This window comes from Oncorhynchus clarkii, chromosome 17, assembly GCF_045791955.1.
Source record: "Oncorhynchus clarkii lewisi isolate Uvic-CL-2024 chromosome 17, UVic_Ocla_1.0, whole genome shotgun sequence".
In the NCBI taxonomy this organism is placed as follows: Eukaryota; Metazoa; Chordata; class Actinopteri; order Salmoniformes; family Salmonidae; genus Oncorhynchus; species Oncorhynchus clarkii.
This window is the reverse complement of record NC_092163.1, coordinates 636,336-649,496: the sequence shown is the minus strand read 5'-3', so window position 1 is coordinate 649,496 and position 13,161 is coordinate 636,336. Positions and strand designations below refer to the sequence as shown.

Here is a 13,161-nt window from a genome sequence, read left to right as displayed (position 1 = left end):
ACCTTTCTGGGTCATTAGTGGTGTGGTGATCAGTGTCCTGTCCCTTTCTGGATCATTAGTGGTGAAGTGATCAGTGTTCTGTACCTTTCTGGGTCATTAGTGGTGTAGTGTGGTAATCAGTGTCCTGTACCTTTCTGGGTCATTAGTGGTGTGGTGATCAGTGTCCTGTACCTTTCTGGATCATTAGTGGTGTGGTGATCAGTGTCCTGTCCCTTTCTGGGTCATTAGTGGTGTGGTAATCAGTGTCCTGTCCCTTTCTGGATCATTAGTGGTGTGGTAATCAGTGTCCTGTCCCTTTCTGGATCATTAGTGGTGTGGTAATCAGTGTCCTGTACCTTTCTGGATCATTAGTCGTGTGGTAATCAGTGTCCTGTCCCTTTCTGGATCATTAGTCGTGTGGTAATCAGTGTCCTGTCCCTTTCTGGATCATTAGTCGTGTGGTAATCAGTGTCCTGTCCCTTTCTGGATCATTAGTCGTGTGGTAATCAGTGTCCTGTCCCTTTCTGGATCATTAGTCGTGTGGTAATCAGTGTCCTGTCCCTTTCTGGATCATTAGTCGTGTGGTAATCAGTGTCCTGTCCCTTTCTGGATCATTAGTCGTGTGGTAATCAGTGTCCTGTCCCTTTCTGGATCATTAGTGGTGTGGTAATCAGTGTCCTGTCCCTTTCTGGATCATTAGTCGTGTGGTAATCAGTGTCCTGTCCCTTTCTGGATCATTAGTGGTGTGGTGATCAGTGTCCTGTCCCTTTCTGGATCATTAGTCGTGTGGTAATCAGTGTCCTGTACCTTTCTGGGTCATTAGTGGTGTGGTAATCAGTGTCCTGTACCTTTCTGGATCATTAGTGGTGTGGTGTGGTAATCAGTGTCCTGTCCCTTTCTGGATCATTAGTCGTGTGGTAATCAGTGTCCTGTCCCTTTCTGGGTCATTAGTGGTGTGGTAATCAGTGTCCTGTACCTTTCTGGATCATTAGTGGTGTAGTGATCAGTGTCCTGTCCCTTTCTGGGTCATTAGTGGTGTGGTAATCAGTGTCCTGTCCCTTTCTGGATCATTAGTGGTGTGGTGATCAGTGTCCTGTACCTTTCTGGGTCATTAGTGGTGTGGTGATCAGTGTCCTGTACCTTTCTGGATCATTAGTGGTGTGGTAATCAGTGTCCTGTACCTTCCTGGATCATTAGTGGTGTGGTGTGGTAATCAGTGTCCTGTCCCTTTCTGGGTCATTAGTGGTGTGGTAATCAGTGTCCTGTACCTTCCTGGATCATTAGTGGTGTGGTGTGGTAATCAGTGTCCTGTCCCTTTCTGGGTCATTAGTGGTGTGGTAATCAGTGTCCTGTACCTTTCTGGATCATTAGTGGTGTGGTGTGGTAATCAGTGTCCTGTCCCTTTCTGGATCATTAGTGGTGTAGTGTGGTAATCAGTGTCCTGTACCTTTCTGGATCATTAGTGGTGTGGTGTGGTAATCAGTGTCCTGTCCCTTTCTGGATCATTAGTCGTGTGGTAATCAGTGTCCTGTCCCTTTTTGGATCATTAGTGGTGTGGTGATCAGTGTCCTGTACCTTTCTGGGTCATTAGTGGTGTGGTGATCAGTGTCCTGTCCCTTTCTGGATCATTAGTGGTGTAGTGTGGTAATCAGTGTCCTGTACCTTTCTGGATCATTAGTGGTGTGGTGTGGTAATCAGTGTCCTGTACCTTTCTGGGTCATTAGTGGTGTGGTAATCAGTGTCCTGTACCTTTCAGGATCATTAGTGGTGTGGTGATCAGTTTCCTGTACCTTTCTGGATCATTAGTGGTGTAGTGTGGTAATCAGTGTCCTGTACCTTTCTGGATCATTAGTGGTGTGGTGATCAGTGTCCTGTACCTTTCTGGGTCATTAGTGGTGTGGTGATCAGTGTCCTGTACCTTTCTGGATCATTAGTGGTGTGGTGATCAGTGTCCTGTACCTTTCTGGGTCATTAGTGGTGTGGTGATCAGTGTCCTGTACCTTTCTGGGTCATTAGTGGTGTGGTAATCAGTGTCCTGTCCCTTTCTGGATCATTAGTGGTGTAGTGTGGTGATCAGTGTCCTGTACCTTTCTGGGTCATTAGTGGTGTGGTAATCAGTGTCCTGTCCCTTTCTGGATCATTAGTGGTGTGGTGATCAGTGTCCTGTACCTTTCTGGGTCATTAGTGGTGTGGTGATCAGTGTCCTGTACCTTTCTGGATCATTAGTGGTGTGGTGATCAGTGTCCTATACCTTTCTGGATCATTAGTGGTGTGGTGATCAGTGTCCTGTACCTTTCTGGGTCATTAGTGGTGTGGTGATCAGTGTCCTGTACCTTTCTGGATCATTAGTGGTGTGGTGATCAGTGTCCTGTACCTTTCTGGATCATTAGTGGTGTGGTAATCAGTGTCCTGTCCCTTTCTGGATCATTAGTGGTGTGGTGATCAGTGTCCTGTACCTTTCTGGGTCATTAGTGGTGTGGTGATCAGTGTCCTGTCCCTTTCTGGATCATTAGTGGTGTGGTGATCAGTGTCCTGTCCCTTTCTGGATCATTAGTGGTGCGGTGATCAGTGTTCTGTACCTTTCTGGGTCATTAGTGGTGTGGTGATCAGTGTCCTGTACCTTTCTGGGTCATTAGTGGTGTGGTGATCAGTGTCCTGTACCTTTCTGGGTCATTAGTGGTGTGGTGATCAGTGTCCTGTCCCTTTCTGGATCATTAGTGGTGAAGTGATCAGTGTTCTGTACCTTTCTGGGTCATTAGTGGTGTAGTGTGGTAATCAGTGTCCTGTACCTTTCTGGGTCATTAGTGGTGTGGTGATCAGTGTCCTGTACCTTTCTGGATCATTAGTGGTGTGGTGATCAGTGTCCTGTCCCTTTCTGGGTCATTAGTGGTGTGGTAATCAGTGTCCTGTCCCTTTCTGGATCATTAGTGGTGTGGTAATCAGTGTCCTGTCCCTTTCTGGATCATTAGTGGTGTGGTAATCAGTGTCCTGTACCTTTCTGGATCATTAGTCGTGTGGTAATCAGTGTCCTGTCCCTTTCTGGATCATTAGTCGTGTGGTAATCAGTGTCCTGTCCCTTTCTGGATCATTAGTCGTGTGGTAATCAGTGTCCTGTCCCTTTCTGGATCATTAGTCGTGTGGTAATCAGTGTCCTGTCCCTTTCTGGATCATTAGTCGTGTGGTAATCAGTGTCCTGTCCCTTTCTGGATCATTAGTCGTGTGGTAATCAGTGTCCTGTCCCTTTCTGGATCATTAGTCGTGTGGTAATCAGTGTCCTGTCCCTTTCTGGATCATTAGTGGTGTGGTAATCAGTGTCCTGTCCCTTTCTGGATCATTAGTCGTGTGGTAATCAGTGTCCTGTCCCTTTCTGGATCATTAGTGGTGTGGTGATCAGTGTCCTGTCCCTTTCTGGATCATTAGTCGTGTGGTAATCAGTGTCCTGTACCTTTCTGGGTCATTAGTGGTGTGGTAATCAGTGTCCTGTACCTTTCTGGATCATTAGTGGTGTGGTGTGGTAATCAGTGTCCTGTCCCTTTCTGGATCATTAGTCGTGTGGTAATCAGTGTCCTGTCCCTTTCTGGGTCATTAGTGGTGTGGTAATCAGTGTCCTGTACCTTTCTGGATCATTAGTGGTGTAGTGATCAGTGTCCTGTCCCTTTCTGGGTCATTAGTGGTGTGGTAATCAGTGTCCTGTCCCTTTCTGGATCATTAGTGGTGTGGTGATCAGTGTCCTGTACCTTTCTGGGTCATTAGTGGTGTGGTGATCAGTGTCCTGTACCTTTCTGGATCATTAGTGGTGTGGTAATCAGTGTCCTGTACCTTCCTGGATCATTAGTGGTGTGGTGTGGTAATCAGTGTCCTGTCCCTTTCTGGGTCATTAGTGGTGTGGTAATCAGTGTCCTGTACCTTCCTGGATCATTAGTGGTGTGGTGTGGTAATCAGTGTCCTGTCCCTTTCTGGGTCATTAGTGGTGTGGTAATCAGTGTCCTGTACCTTTCTGGATCATTAGTGGTGTGGTGTGGTAATCAGTGTCCTGTCCCTTTCTGGATCATTAGTGGTGTAGTGTGGTAATCAGTGTCCTGTACCTTTCTGGATCATTAGTGGTGTGGTGTGGTAATCAGTGTCCTGTCCCTTTCTGGATCATTAGTCGTGTGGTAATCAGTGTCCTGTCCCTTTTTGGATCATTAGTGGTGTGGTGATCAGTGTCCTGTACCTTTCTGGGTCATTAGTGGTGTGGTGATCAGTGTCCTGTCCCTTTCTGGATCATTAGTGGTGTAGTGTGGTAATCAGTGTCCTGTACCTTTCTGGATCATTAGTGGTGTGGTGTGGTAATCAGTGTCCTGTACCTTTCTGGGTCATTAGTGGTGTGGTAATCAGTGTCCTGTACCTTTCTGGATCATTAGTGGTGTGGTGATCAGTGTCCTGTACCTTTCTGGATCATTAGTGGTGTGGTGATCAGTGTCCTGTACCTTTCTGGGTCATTAGTGGTGTGGTGATCAGTGTCCTGTACCTTTCTGGATCATTAGTGGTGTGGTGATCAGTGTCCTGTACCTTTCTGGATCATTAGTGGTGTGGTGATCAGTGTCCTGTACCTTTCTGGGTCATTAGTGGTGTGGTAATCAGTGTCCTGTCCCTTTCTGGATCATTAGTGGTGTAGTGTGGTGATCAGTGTCCTGTACCTTTCTGGGTCATTAGTGGTGTGGTAATCAGTGTCCTGTCCCTTTCTGGATCATTAGTGGTGTGGTGATCAGTGTCCTGTACCTTTCTGGGTCATTAGTGGTGTGGTGATCAGTGTCCTGTACCTTTCTGGATCATTAGTGGTGTGGTGATCAGTGTCCTATACCTTTCTGGATCATTAGTGGTGTGGTGATCAGTGTCCTGTACCTTTCTGGGTCATTAGTGGTGTGGTGATCAGTGTCCTGTACCTTTCTGGATCATTAGTGGTGTGGTGATCAGTGTCCTGTACCTTTCTGGATCATTAGTGGTGTAGTGTGGTGATCAGTGTCCTGTCCCTTTCTGGGTCATTAGTGGTGTGGTGATCAGTGTCCTGTCCCTTTCTGGATCATTAGTGGTGTAGTGTGGTGATCAGTGTCCTGTACCTTTCTGGATCATTAGTGGTGTGGTAATCAGTGTCCTGTACCTTTCTGGGTCATTAGTGGTGTGGTAATCAGTGTCCTGTCCCTTTCTGGATCATTAGTGGTGTGGTAATCAGTGTCCTGTACCTTTCTGGGTCATTAGTGGTGTGGTGATCAGTGTCCTGTACCTTTCTGGATCATTAGTAGTGTGGTAATCAGTGTCCTGTCCCTTTCTGGATCATTAGTAGTGTGGTGATCAGTGTCCTGTCCCTTTCTGGGTCATTAGTGGTGTGGTGATCAGTGTTCTGTACCTTTCTGGATCATTAGTGGTGTGGTGATCAGTGTCCTGTACCTTTCTGGATCATTAGTGGTGTAGTGATCAGTGTCCTGTACCTTTCTGGATCATTAGTGGTGTGGTAATCAGTGTCCTGTACCTTTCTGGGTCATTAGTGGTGTGGTGATCAGTGTCCTGTCCCTTTCTGGGTCATTAGTGGTGTGGTGATCAGTGTCCTGTCCCTTTCTGGGTCATTAGTGGTGTGGTGATCAGTGTCCTGTACCTTTCTGGATCATTAGTAGTGTGGTAATCAGTGTCCTGTCCCTTTCTGGATCATTAGTGGTGTGGTAATCAGTGTCCTGTACCTTTCTGGGTCATTAGTGGTGTGGTGATCAGTGTCCTGTACCTTTCTGGATCATTAGTAGTGTGGTAATCAGTGTCCTGTCCCTTTCTGGATCATTAGTGGTGTGGTGATCAGTGTCCTGTCCCTTTCTGGATCATTAGTGGTGTGGTGATCAGTGTCCTGTCCCTTTCTGGGTCATTAGTGGTGTGGTGATCAGTGTCCTGTCCCTTTCTGGGTCATTAGTGGTGTGGTGATCAGTGTCCTGTACCTTTCTGGATCATTAGTAGTGTGGTAATCAGTGTCCTGTCCCTTTCTGGATCATTAGTGGTGTGGTAATCAGTGTCCTGTACCTTTCTGGGTCATTAGTGGTGTGGTGATCAGTGTCCTGTACCTTTCTGGATCATTAGTAGTGTGGTAATCAGTGTCCTGTCCCTTTCTGGATCATTAGTGGTGTGGTGATCAGTGTCCTGTCCCTTTCTGGATCATTAGTGGTGTGGTGATCAGTGTCCTGTCCCTTTCTGGGTCATTAGTGGTGTGGTGATCAGTGTCCTGTCCCTTTCTGGATCATTAGTAGTGTGGTGATCAGTGTCCTGTACCTTTCTGGATCATTAGTGGTGCGGTGATCAGTGTTCTGTACCTTTCTGGGTCATTAGTGGTGTGGTGATCAGTGTCCTGTCCCTTTCTGGGTCATTAGTGGTGTGGTGATCAGTGTCCTGTCCCTTTCTGGATCATTAGTGGTGCGGTGATCAGTGTCCTGTCCCTTTCTGGATCATTAGTGGTGTGGTGATCAGTGTCCTGTACCTTTCTGGGTCATTAGTGGTGTGGTGATCAGTGTCCTGTCCCTTTCTGGATCATTAGTGGTGTGGTGATCAGTGTCCTGTACCTTTCTGGATCATTAGTGGTGTGGTGATCAGTGTCCTGTACCTTTCTGGATCATTAGTGGTGTGGTGATCAGTGTCCTGTACCTTTCTGGATCATTAGTGGTGTGGTGATCAGTGTCCTGTACCTTTCTGGATCATTAGTGGTGTAGTGTGGTAATCAGTGTCCTGTACCTTTCTGGATCATTAGTGGTGTGGTGATCAGTGTCCTGTCCCTTTCTGGATCATTAGTGGTGTAGTGTGGTGATCAGTGTCCTGTCCCTTTCTGGGTCATTAGTGGTGTGGTGATCAGTGTCCTGTCCCTTTCTGGATCATTAGTGGTGTGGTGATCAGTGTCCTGTACCTTTCTGGGTCATTAGTGGTGTGGTGATCAGTGTCCTGTCCCTTTCTGGGTCATTAGTGGTGTGGTGATCAGTGTCCTGTCCCTTTCTGGATCATTAGTGGTGTGGTGATCAGTGTCCTGTCCCTTTCTGGATCATTAGTGGTGTGGTGTGGTAATCAGTGTCCTGTACCTTTCTGGGTCATTAGTGGTGTGGTGATCAGTGTCCTGTACCTTTCTGGATCATTAGTGGTGTGGTGATCAGTGTCCTGTACCTTTCTGGATCATTAGTGGTGTGGTAATCAGTGTCCTGTCCCTTTCTGGATCATTAGTGGTGTGGTGATCAGTGTCCTGTACCTTTCTGGGTCATTAGTGGTGTGGTGATCAGTGTCCTGTCCCTTTCTGGATCATTAGTGGTGTGGTGATCAGTGTCCTGTCCCTTTCTGGATCATTAGTGGTGCGGTGATCAGTGTTCTGTACCTTTCTGGGTCATTAGTGGTGTGGTGATCAGTGTCCTGTACCTTTCTGGGTCATTAGTGGTGTGGTGATCAGTGTCCTGTACCTTTCTGGGTCATTAGTGGTGTGGTGATCAGTGTCCTGTCCCTTTCTGGATCATTAGTGGTGCGGTGATCAGTGTTCTGTACCTTTCTGGGTCATTAGTGGTGTAGTGTGGTAATCAGTGTCCTGTACCTTTCTGGGTCATTAGTGGTGTGGTGATCAGTGTCCTGTACCTTTCTGGATCATTAGTGGTGTGGTGATCAGTGTCCTGTCCCTTTCTGGGTCATTAGTGGTGTGGTAATCAGTGTCCTGTCCCTTTCTGGATCATTAGTGGTGTGGTAATCAGTGTCCTGTCCCTTTCTGGATCATTAGTGGTGTGGTAATCAGTGTCCTGTACCTTTCTGGGTCATTAGTGGTGTGGTGATCAGTGTCCTGTCCCTTTCTGGATCATTAGTGGTGTGGTAATCAGTGTCCTGTACCTTTCTGGATCATTAGTGGTGTGGTGATCAGTGTCCTGTACCTTTCTGGGTCATTAGTGGTGTGGTGATCAGTGTCCTGTACCTTTCTGGGTCATTAGTGGTGTGGTAATCAGTGTCCTGTCCCTTTCTGGATCATTAGTGGTGTGGTAATCAGTGTCCTGTACCTTTCTGGATCATTAGTGGTGTGGTGATCAGCGTCCTGTACCTTTCTGGGTCATTAGTGGTGTGGTAATCAGTGTCCTGTACCTTTCTGGATCATTAGTGGTGTGGTGATCAGTGTCCTGTACCTTTCTGTGGTTTGGTTGCCTTGGCGACATGTTTCATGACCACACTCTCCAGCCCCTTCCTTATGGACTTGGGGGAGGCGGAGACTAAGCCAAGCTCCTCCCAGCTCTCTGACATCTTCTGTTCCACCTTCTCGTCCTCCGCCGCTCGGCCCGCACGTTCTATCAACTACAGACACACACACATTATAAACCTGCACGTTGTATCAACTACAGACACACACACACATTATAAACCTGCACATTCTATCAACTACAGACATATTATAAACCTGAACTTCCATCGTTCAGACACACACATATGCGCTCTCTCACACACACACAGGCCCTGTTTGAGCGCATAAAATCTGTGATGCATTGTGGGTAAATTGTGACTGACTTAAATACCTACAAAACGGTAATGAGTAATTATGATGATAGTTGATTTTTTCAGTCAGATGAAAGTCACACTCTCTCTCTCTCACCCTCTTGACAGCCAACGTAGCGATGCCCAGCACCGCGGCCCCTCCCACTCCCAGGACCAATCGGGCATTAGCCAGCAGGAAGTTTATCACCACGGCGATGCCCTCCTCGCCCCGGCTCCTCCCCCACCGGAAGTCCATCACTTCCTGTCCGGCAGAGTCACCTGATAGAAACAAGAAGCAGAGAGAGAGATGACTTTCCGTTTCTGTTGAGGGGTATATATGTATAGGCAGGGGGGCGTAACTTTCACTGGGGAGATGCCCCCCCCCCCCACCCCACATTCTGAAATTGCATTTTTGTCCCCCCCCCCCCCCAGTTTTATCATTGGAATGTGATACAAAACAAGGCGTTAGGACCATGCAGACTGGTTCAGTCGGGTTTATGAGTGTTTATCTGACTGGAATTTAAAAAAATATACAGTACCAGTCAACAGTTTGGACACACCTACTCATTCAAGGGTTTTTCTTTATTTTTACTATTTTCTACATTGTAGAATAATAGTGAAGACATCAAAACTATGAAATAACACATATGGAATCATGTAGTAACCAAAAAAAGTGTTAAACAAATCAAAATATATTTAATATTTGAGATTCTTCAAAGTAGCAACCCTTTGCCTTGATGAGAGCTTTGCACACTCTTGGAATTCTCTCAACCAGCTTCATGAGGAATGCTTTTACAACAGTCTTGAAGGAGTTCCCACATATGCTGAGCACTTGTTGGCTGTTTTTCCTTCACTCTGCGGTCCAACTCATCCCAAACCATCTCAATTGGGTTGAGGTCGGGTGATTGTGGAGGCCAGGTTATCTGATGCAGCACTCCATCACCCTCCTTCTTGGTCAAATAGCCCTTATACAGCCTGGAGGTGTGTTGCGTCATTGTCCTGTTGAAAAACAAATTATAGTCCCACTAAGCACAAACCATGATTTTTGCCTTCATTATTATTCTACAATGTCCAAACTTTTGACTGGTACTGTATACGACTGGTTCAGTCTCCAGAACCTAGACCTATTAGTCAACACCAGAGATAGGAGGTGACAGGTCTAGGATCTAGAGACTGAACCAGTCCTGTCAGTCAACACCAGAGATAGGAGGTGACAGGTCTAGGTCCTAGAGACTGAACCAGTCCTGTCAGTCAACACCAGAGATAGGAGGTGACAGGTCTAGGTCCTAGAGACTGAACCAGTCAACACCAGAGATAGGAGGTGACAGGTCTAGGTCATAGAGACTGAACCAGTCCTGTCAGTCAACACCAGAGACAGGAGGTGACAGGTCTAGGTCCTAGAGACTGAACCAGTCCTGTCAGTCAACACCAGAGATAGGAGGTGACAGGTCTAGGTCCTAGAGACTGAACCAGTCAACACCAGAGATAGGAGGTGACAGGTCTAGGTTCTAGAGACTGAACTAGTCTAATCAGTCAACACCAGAGATAGGAGGTGACAGGTCTAGGTCCTAGAGACTGAACCAGCCCTATCAGTCAACACCAGCGATAGGAGGTGACAGGTCTAGGTCCTAGAGACTGAACCAGTCCTGTCAGTCAACACCAGAGACAGGTGGTGACAGGTCTAGGACCTAGAGACTGAACCAGTCCTGTCAGTCAACACCAGAGATAGGTGACATGTCTAGGTTCTAGAGACTGAACCAGTCCTGTCAGTCAACACCAGAGACAGGTGGTGACAGGTCTAGGTTCTAGAGACTGAACCAGTCGTATCAGTCAACACCAGAGATAGGAGGTGAAAGGTCTAGGTCCTAGAGACTGAACCAGTCCTGTCAGTCAACACCAGAGATAGGTGACAGGTCTAGGTCGTAGAGACTGAACCAGTCCTGTCAGTCAACACCAGAGACTGGAGTTGACAGGTCTAGGTCCTAGAGACTGAACCAGTCAACACCAGAGATAGGATGTGACAGGTCTAGGTCGTAGAGACTGAACCAGTTCTGTCAGTCAACACCAGAGACCGGAGGTGACAGGTCTAGGTCCTAGAGACTGAACCAGTCCTGTCAGTCAACACCAAAGATAGGAGGTGACAGGTCTAGGTCCTAGAGACTGAACCAGTCCTATCAGTCAACACCAGAGATAGGAGGTGACAGGTCTAGATCCCGGAGACTGAACCAGTCCTATCTCTGGTGTTGACTGACAGGCCTGTGTCACACTTTCCTTTCCCAGCTCTACGTGACCGTTTTCTGTTGGTGTCATATTTATCTCCTGCTGCACCTGGCAGACAGAAATAGCCTCAGCAGATCACTCTGACAGAAAGCAGAGTCAGATCATAGGATGTCCCCTTGGCTACCCTGGCACTAGACGGAGCCCAAGACTTCATCCCAAATGGCACCCTATTCTCTATAGGCCCTGGCCAAAAGTAGTGCACTATATAGGGAAAAGGGTGCTATGGGCCCTGGCCAAAAGTAGTGCACTATATAGGGAAAAGGGTGCTATGGGCCCTGGCCAAAAGTAGTGCACTATATAGGGAAAAGGGTGCTAGGGCCCTGGCCAAAAGTAGTGCACTATATAGGGAAAAGGGTGCTATGGGCCCTGGCCAAAAGTAGTGCACTATATAGGGAAATGGGTGTCATTTGGGATTCAACCCAGTCTATTTAAAGACTGAGATGAGCTCCATTTGTGCAGGTCACATTATATTCCAGCTACTGCATATTCCTGGACCTGCTCAGATATAACAACCACCAACAAACTACCAGGGACCAGAACCTCAACGTCCAAACTCTCTACATATGTATCTGCCATGGACCATATTGACTTATTCTCCCTGTGTCAGTATGTGCAACCCGAGACACGTTGTCCAATTCCAAATTCCAGGCATCAGCTGAAAAGGGAGCTAGCTATTCATTCACCAAATGTTGACCCTTTTCTAGTACAATAACACACATCAACATAACGGGGTCGATATATCTAACTCGCTGTAGTCATATCTATTGACAAGGTTAAGATGACGTGTGTGATAGCTAGCTAGCCTGAGATAGTAGTTACAAAGCTAATACAGGTGCACCGTCTCTGTTTATCTCCCCTTCGCCCAGTGTTTAATTGCAGCTGGTCTGGTTAGGTGGGATGGGCGCCGTACATTTAAACGTTTGTTTTGAAACTAGCTAGGTTAGCTGGTTAGCAGTAAATCAACTATTCGTAAAAACGCTGTAATGTTACTGTGAAAAGACAGCGGCCCGGATCTCACCGCACATCAACATGGGCGGGACAAAACTTTTGTTTTGCATCCTAACAAGAGAAACTAGTTAGCCATGTAGCTAGTTAAGTTAGCCACATTACGTTAGCTAGCTAAGTTAGCCACATTACGTTAGCAGGTTAAGTTAGCCACATTACGTTAGCTAGCTAAGTTAGCCACATTACGTTAGCAGGTTAAGTTAGCCACATTACGTTAGCAGGTTAAGTTAGCCACATTACGTTAGCAGGTTAAGCTAGCCACATTACGTTAGCAGGTTAAGTTAGCCACATTACGTTAGCTAGCTAAGTTAGCCACATTACGTTAGCTAGCTAAGTTAGCCACATTAGGTTAGCTAGCTACAGCTGTTGTTATCATTTAGCTTAGCTGTTCGGGGACAACTCACCAATCTACAACTTCTGCTATTTTGTATTCAAACTCCAATCCATTTTGTTAAAATAAAAATATAAAAGCACCGTTATTTAGCTGACTAGTCGACCATATCTTGTCTTTTGATTATCTGTCACCATGAAAAGAACACACGTCATACATAGTTACGGTTACCTAGGGTCGGATCCCCTCTCGCAGACGTTACATGTCTCACGTCATCGGATGGCATATAATGTTCTTAGATTAAAAATTAAAAATATATTAAAACATATTTAAAAAAAAATATATATATAATGTTCTTAGATTTAAAATGTAAAAAATATATATATAATGTTCTTAGAATATATACAAAAATATATATATATATATATTTTTTTTAAAATCTAAGAACATTATATATATGTAATTTGTATATATTTTATATATATATATATATATATATATATATATATATATATATATATGTTCTTAGATGACACGTAAAATACTTGTCAAGGCGTTGTAAGATCTGGCAGGCGGGACAAAAAAGAATTGTAAGTGTAGTATGCATGTCCCTTAAGGTCCTTGTGTAATTGAAATGTGATATTGTACCCCCTAGCTCGATTGTCCATTGTTTGTATGCCCTCATGTGCTTTATGTATTGATTTGTTGTTAATAAAACATTTTTTTTTAAATCTGGCAAGCGGAAGAAACGCCTGTGCAGAGGAATACGCCCATTACATTGTCCATATAATTGACAACCAGGCGGACCAATGGCAGGAGACGTTATGTTCTGACGTTGACGTTTGGGGTCTTTGCAGCTGAAGGGGTGGGAGTTGTATTTATTTATATTTTACCCCAAAACACGCATAAAAATATTGTGTGTAAAACATAATTTAGTCGGAACTAGGACATTTCCGACCTACTAACTAACTGGTTTGCCTGTGTTCAAATAGTTAGCAAGTTGGACATTTCAGAGTTATTACCTTTTCAATTTGCGGAGAACATTAATTCGACCTGGTTTTGATCATTAA

The 13,161-nt window shown here is 45.7% G+C and overlaps 1 protein-coding gene across 3 annotated transcripts in view; it reads right to left on the bottom strand.

Annotated features, from left to right (window-relative positions):
• LOC139370006 (mitochondrial dynamics protein MIEF1-like) overlaps nt 1-12,360 on the bottom strand; it is a 33,801-nt gene extending 21,441 nt beyond the window's left edge. Inside the window, exons 1-4 of one of the 3 annotated variants that reach the window (XM_071109286.1) lie at nt 12,165-12,287; nt 9,202-9,474; nt 8,594-8,754; nt 8,133-8,298 (exon numbers count right to left, since the gene is read on the bottom strand). In XM_071109286.1, coding sequence (XP_070965387.1) covers nt 8,133-8,298; nt 8,594-8,754; nt 9,202-9,256 — 382 coding nt within the window. In that variant the 5' untranslated portion in view covers nt 9,257-9,474; nt 12,165-12,287. Of the gene's footprint in view, nt 1-8,132; nt 8,299-8,593; nt 8,755-9,201; nt 9,475-12,164 lie in introns of all 3 variants that reach the window. The other 2 variants (XM_071109287.1, XM_071109288.1) reach the window with 2 other exon arrangements.
• Between the last annotated feature and the right edge of the window lie 801 nt (nt 12,361-13,161).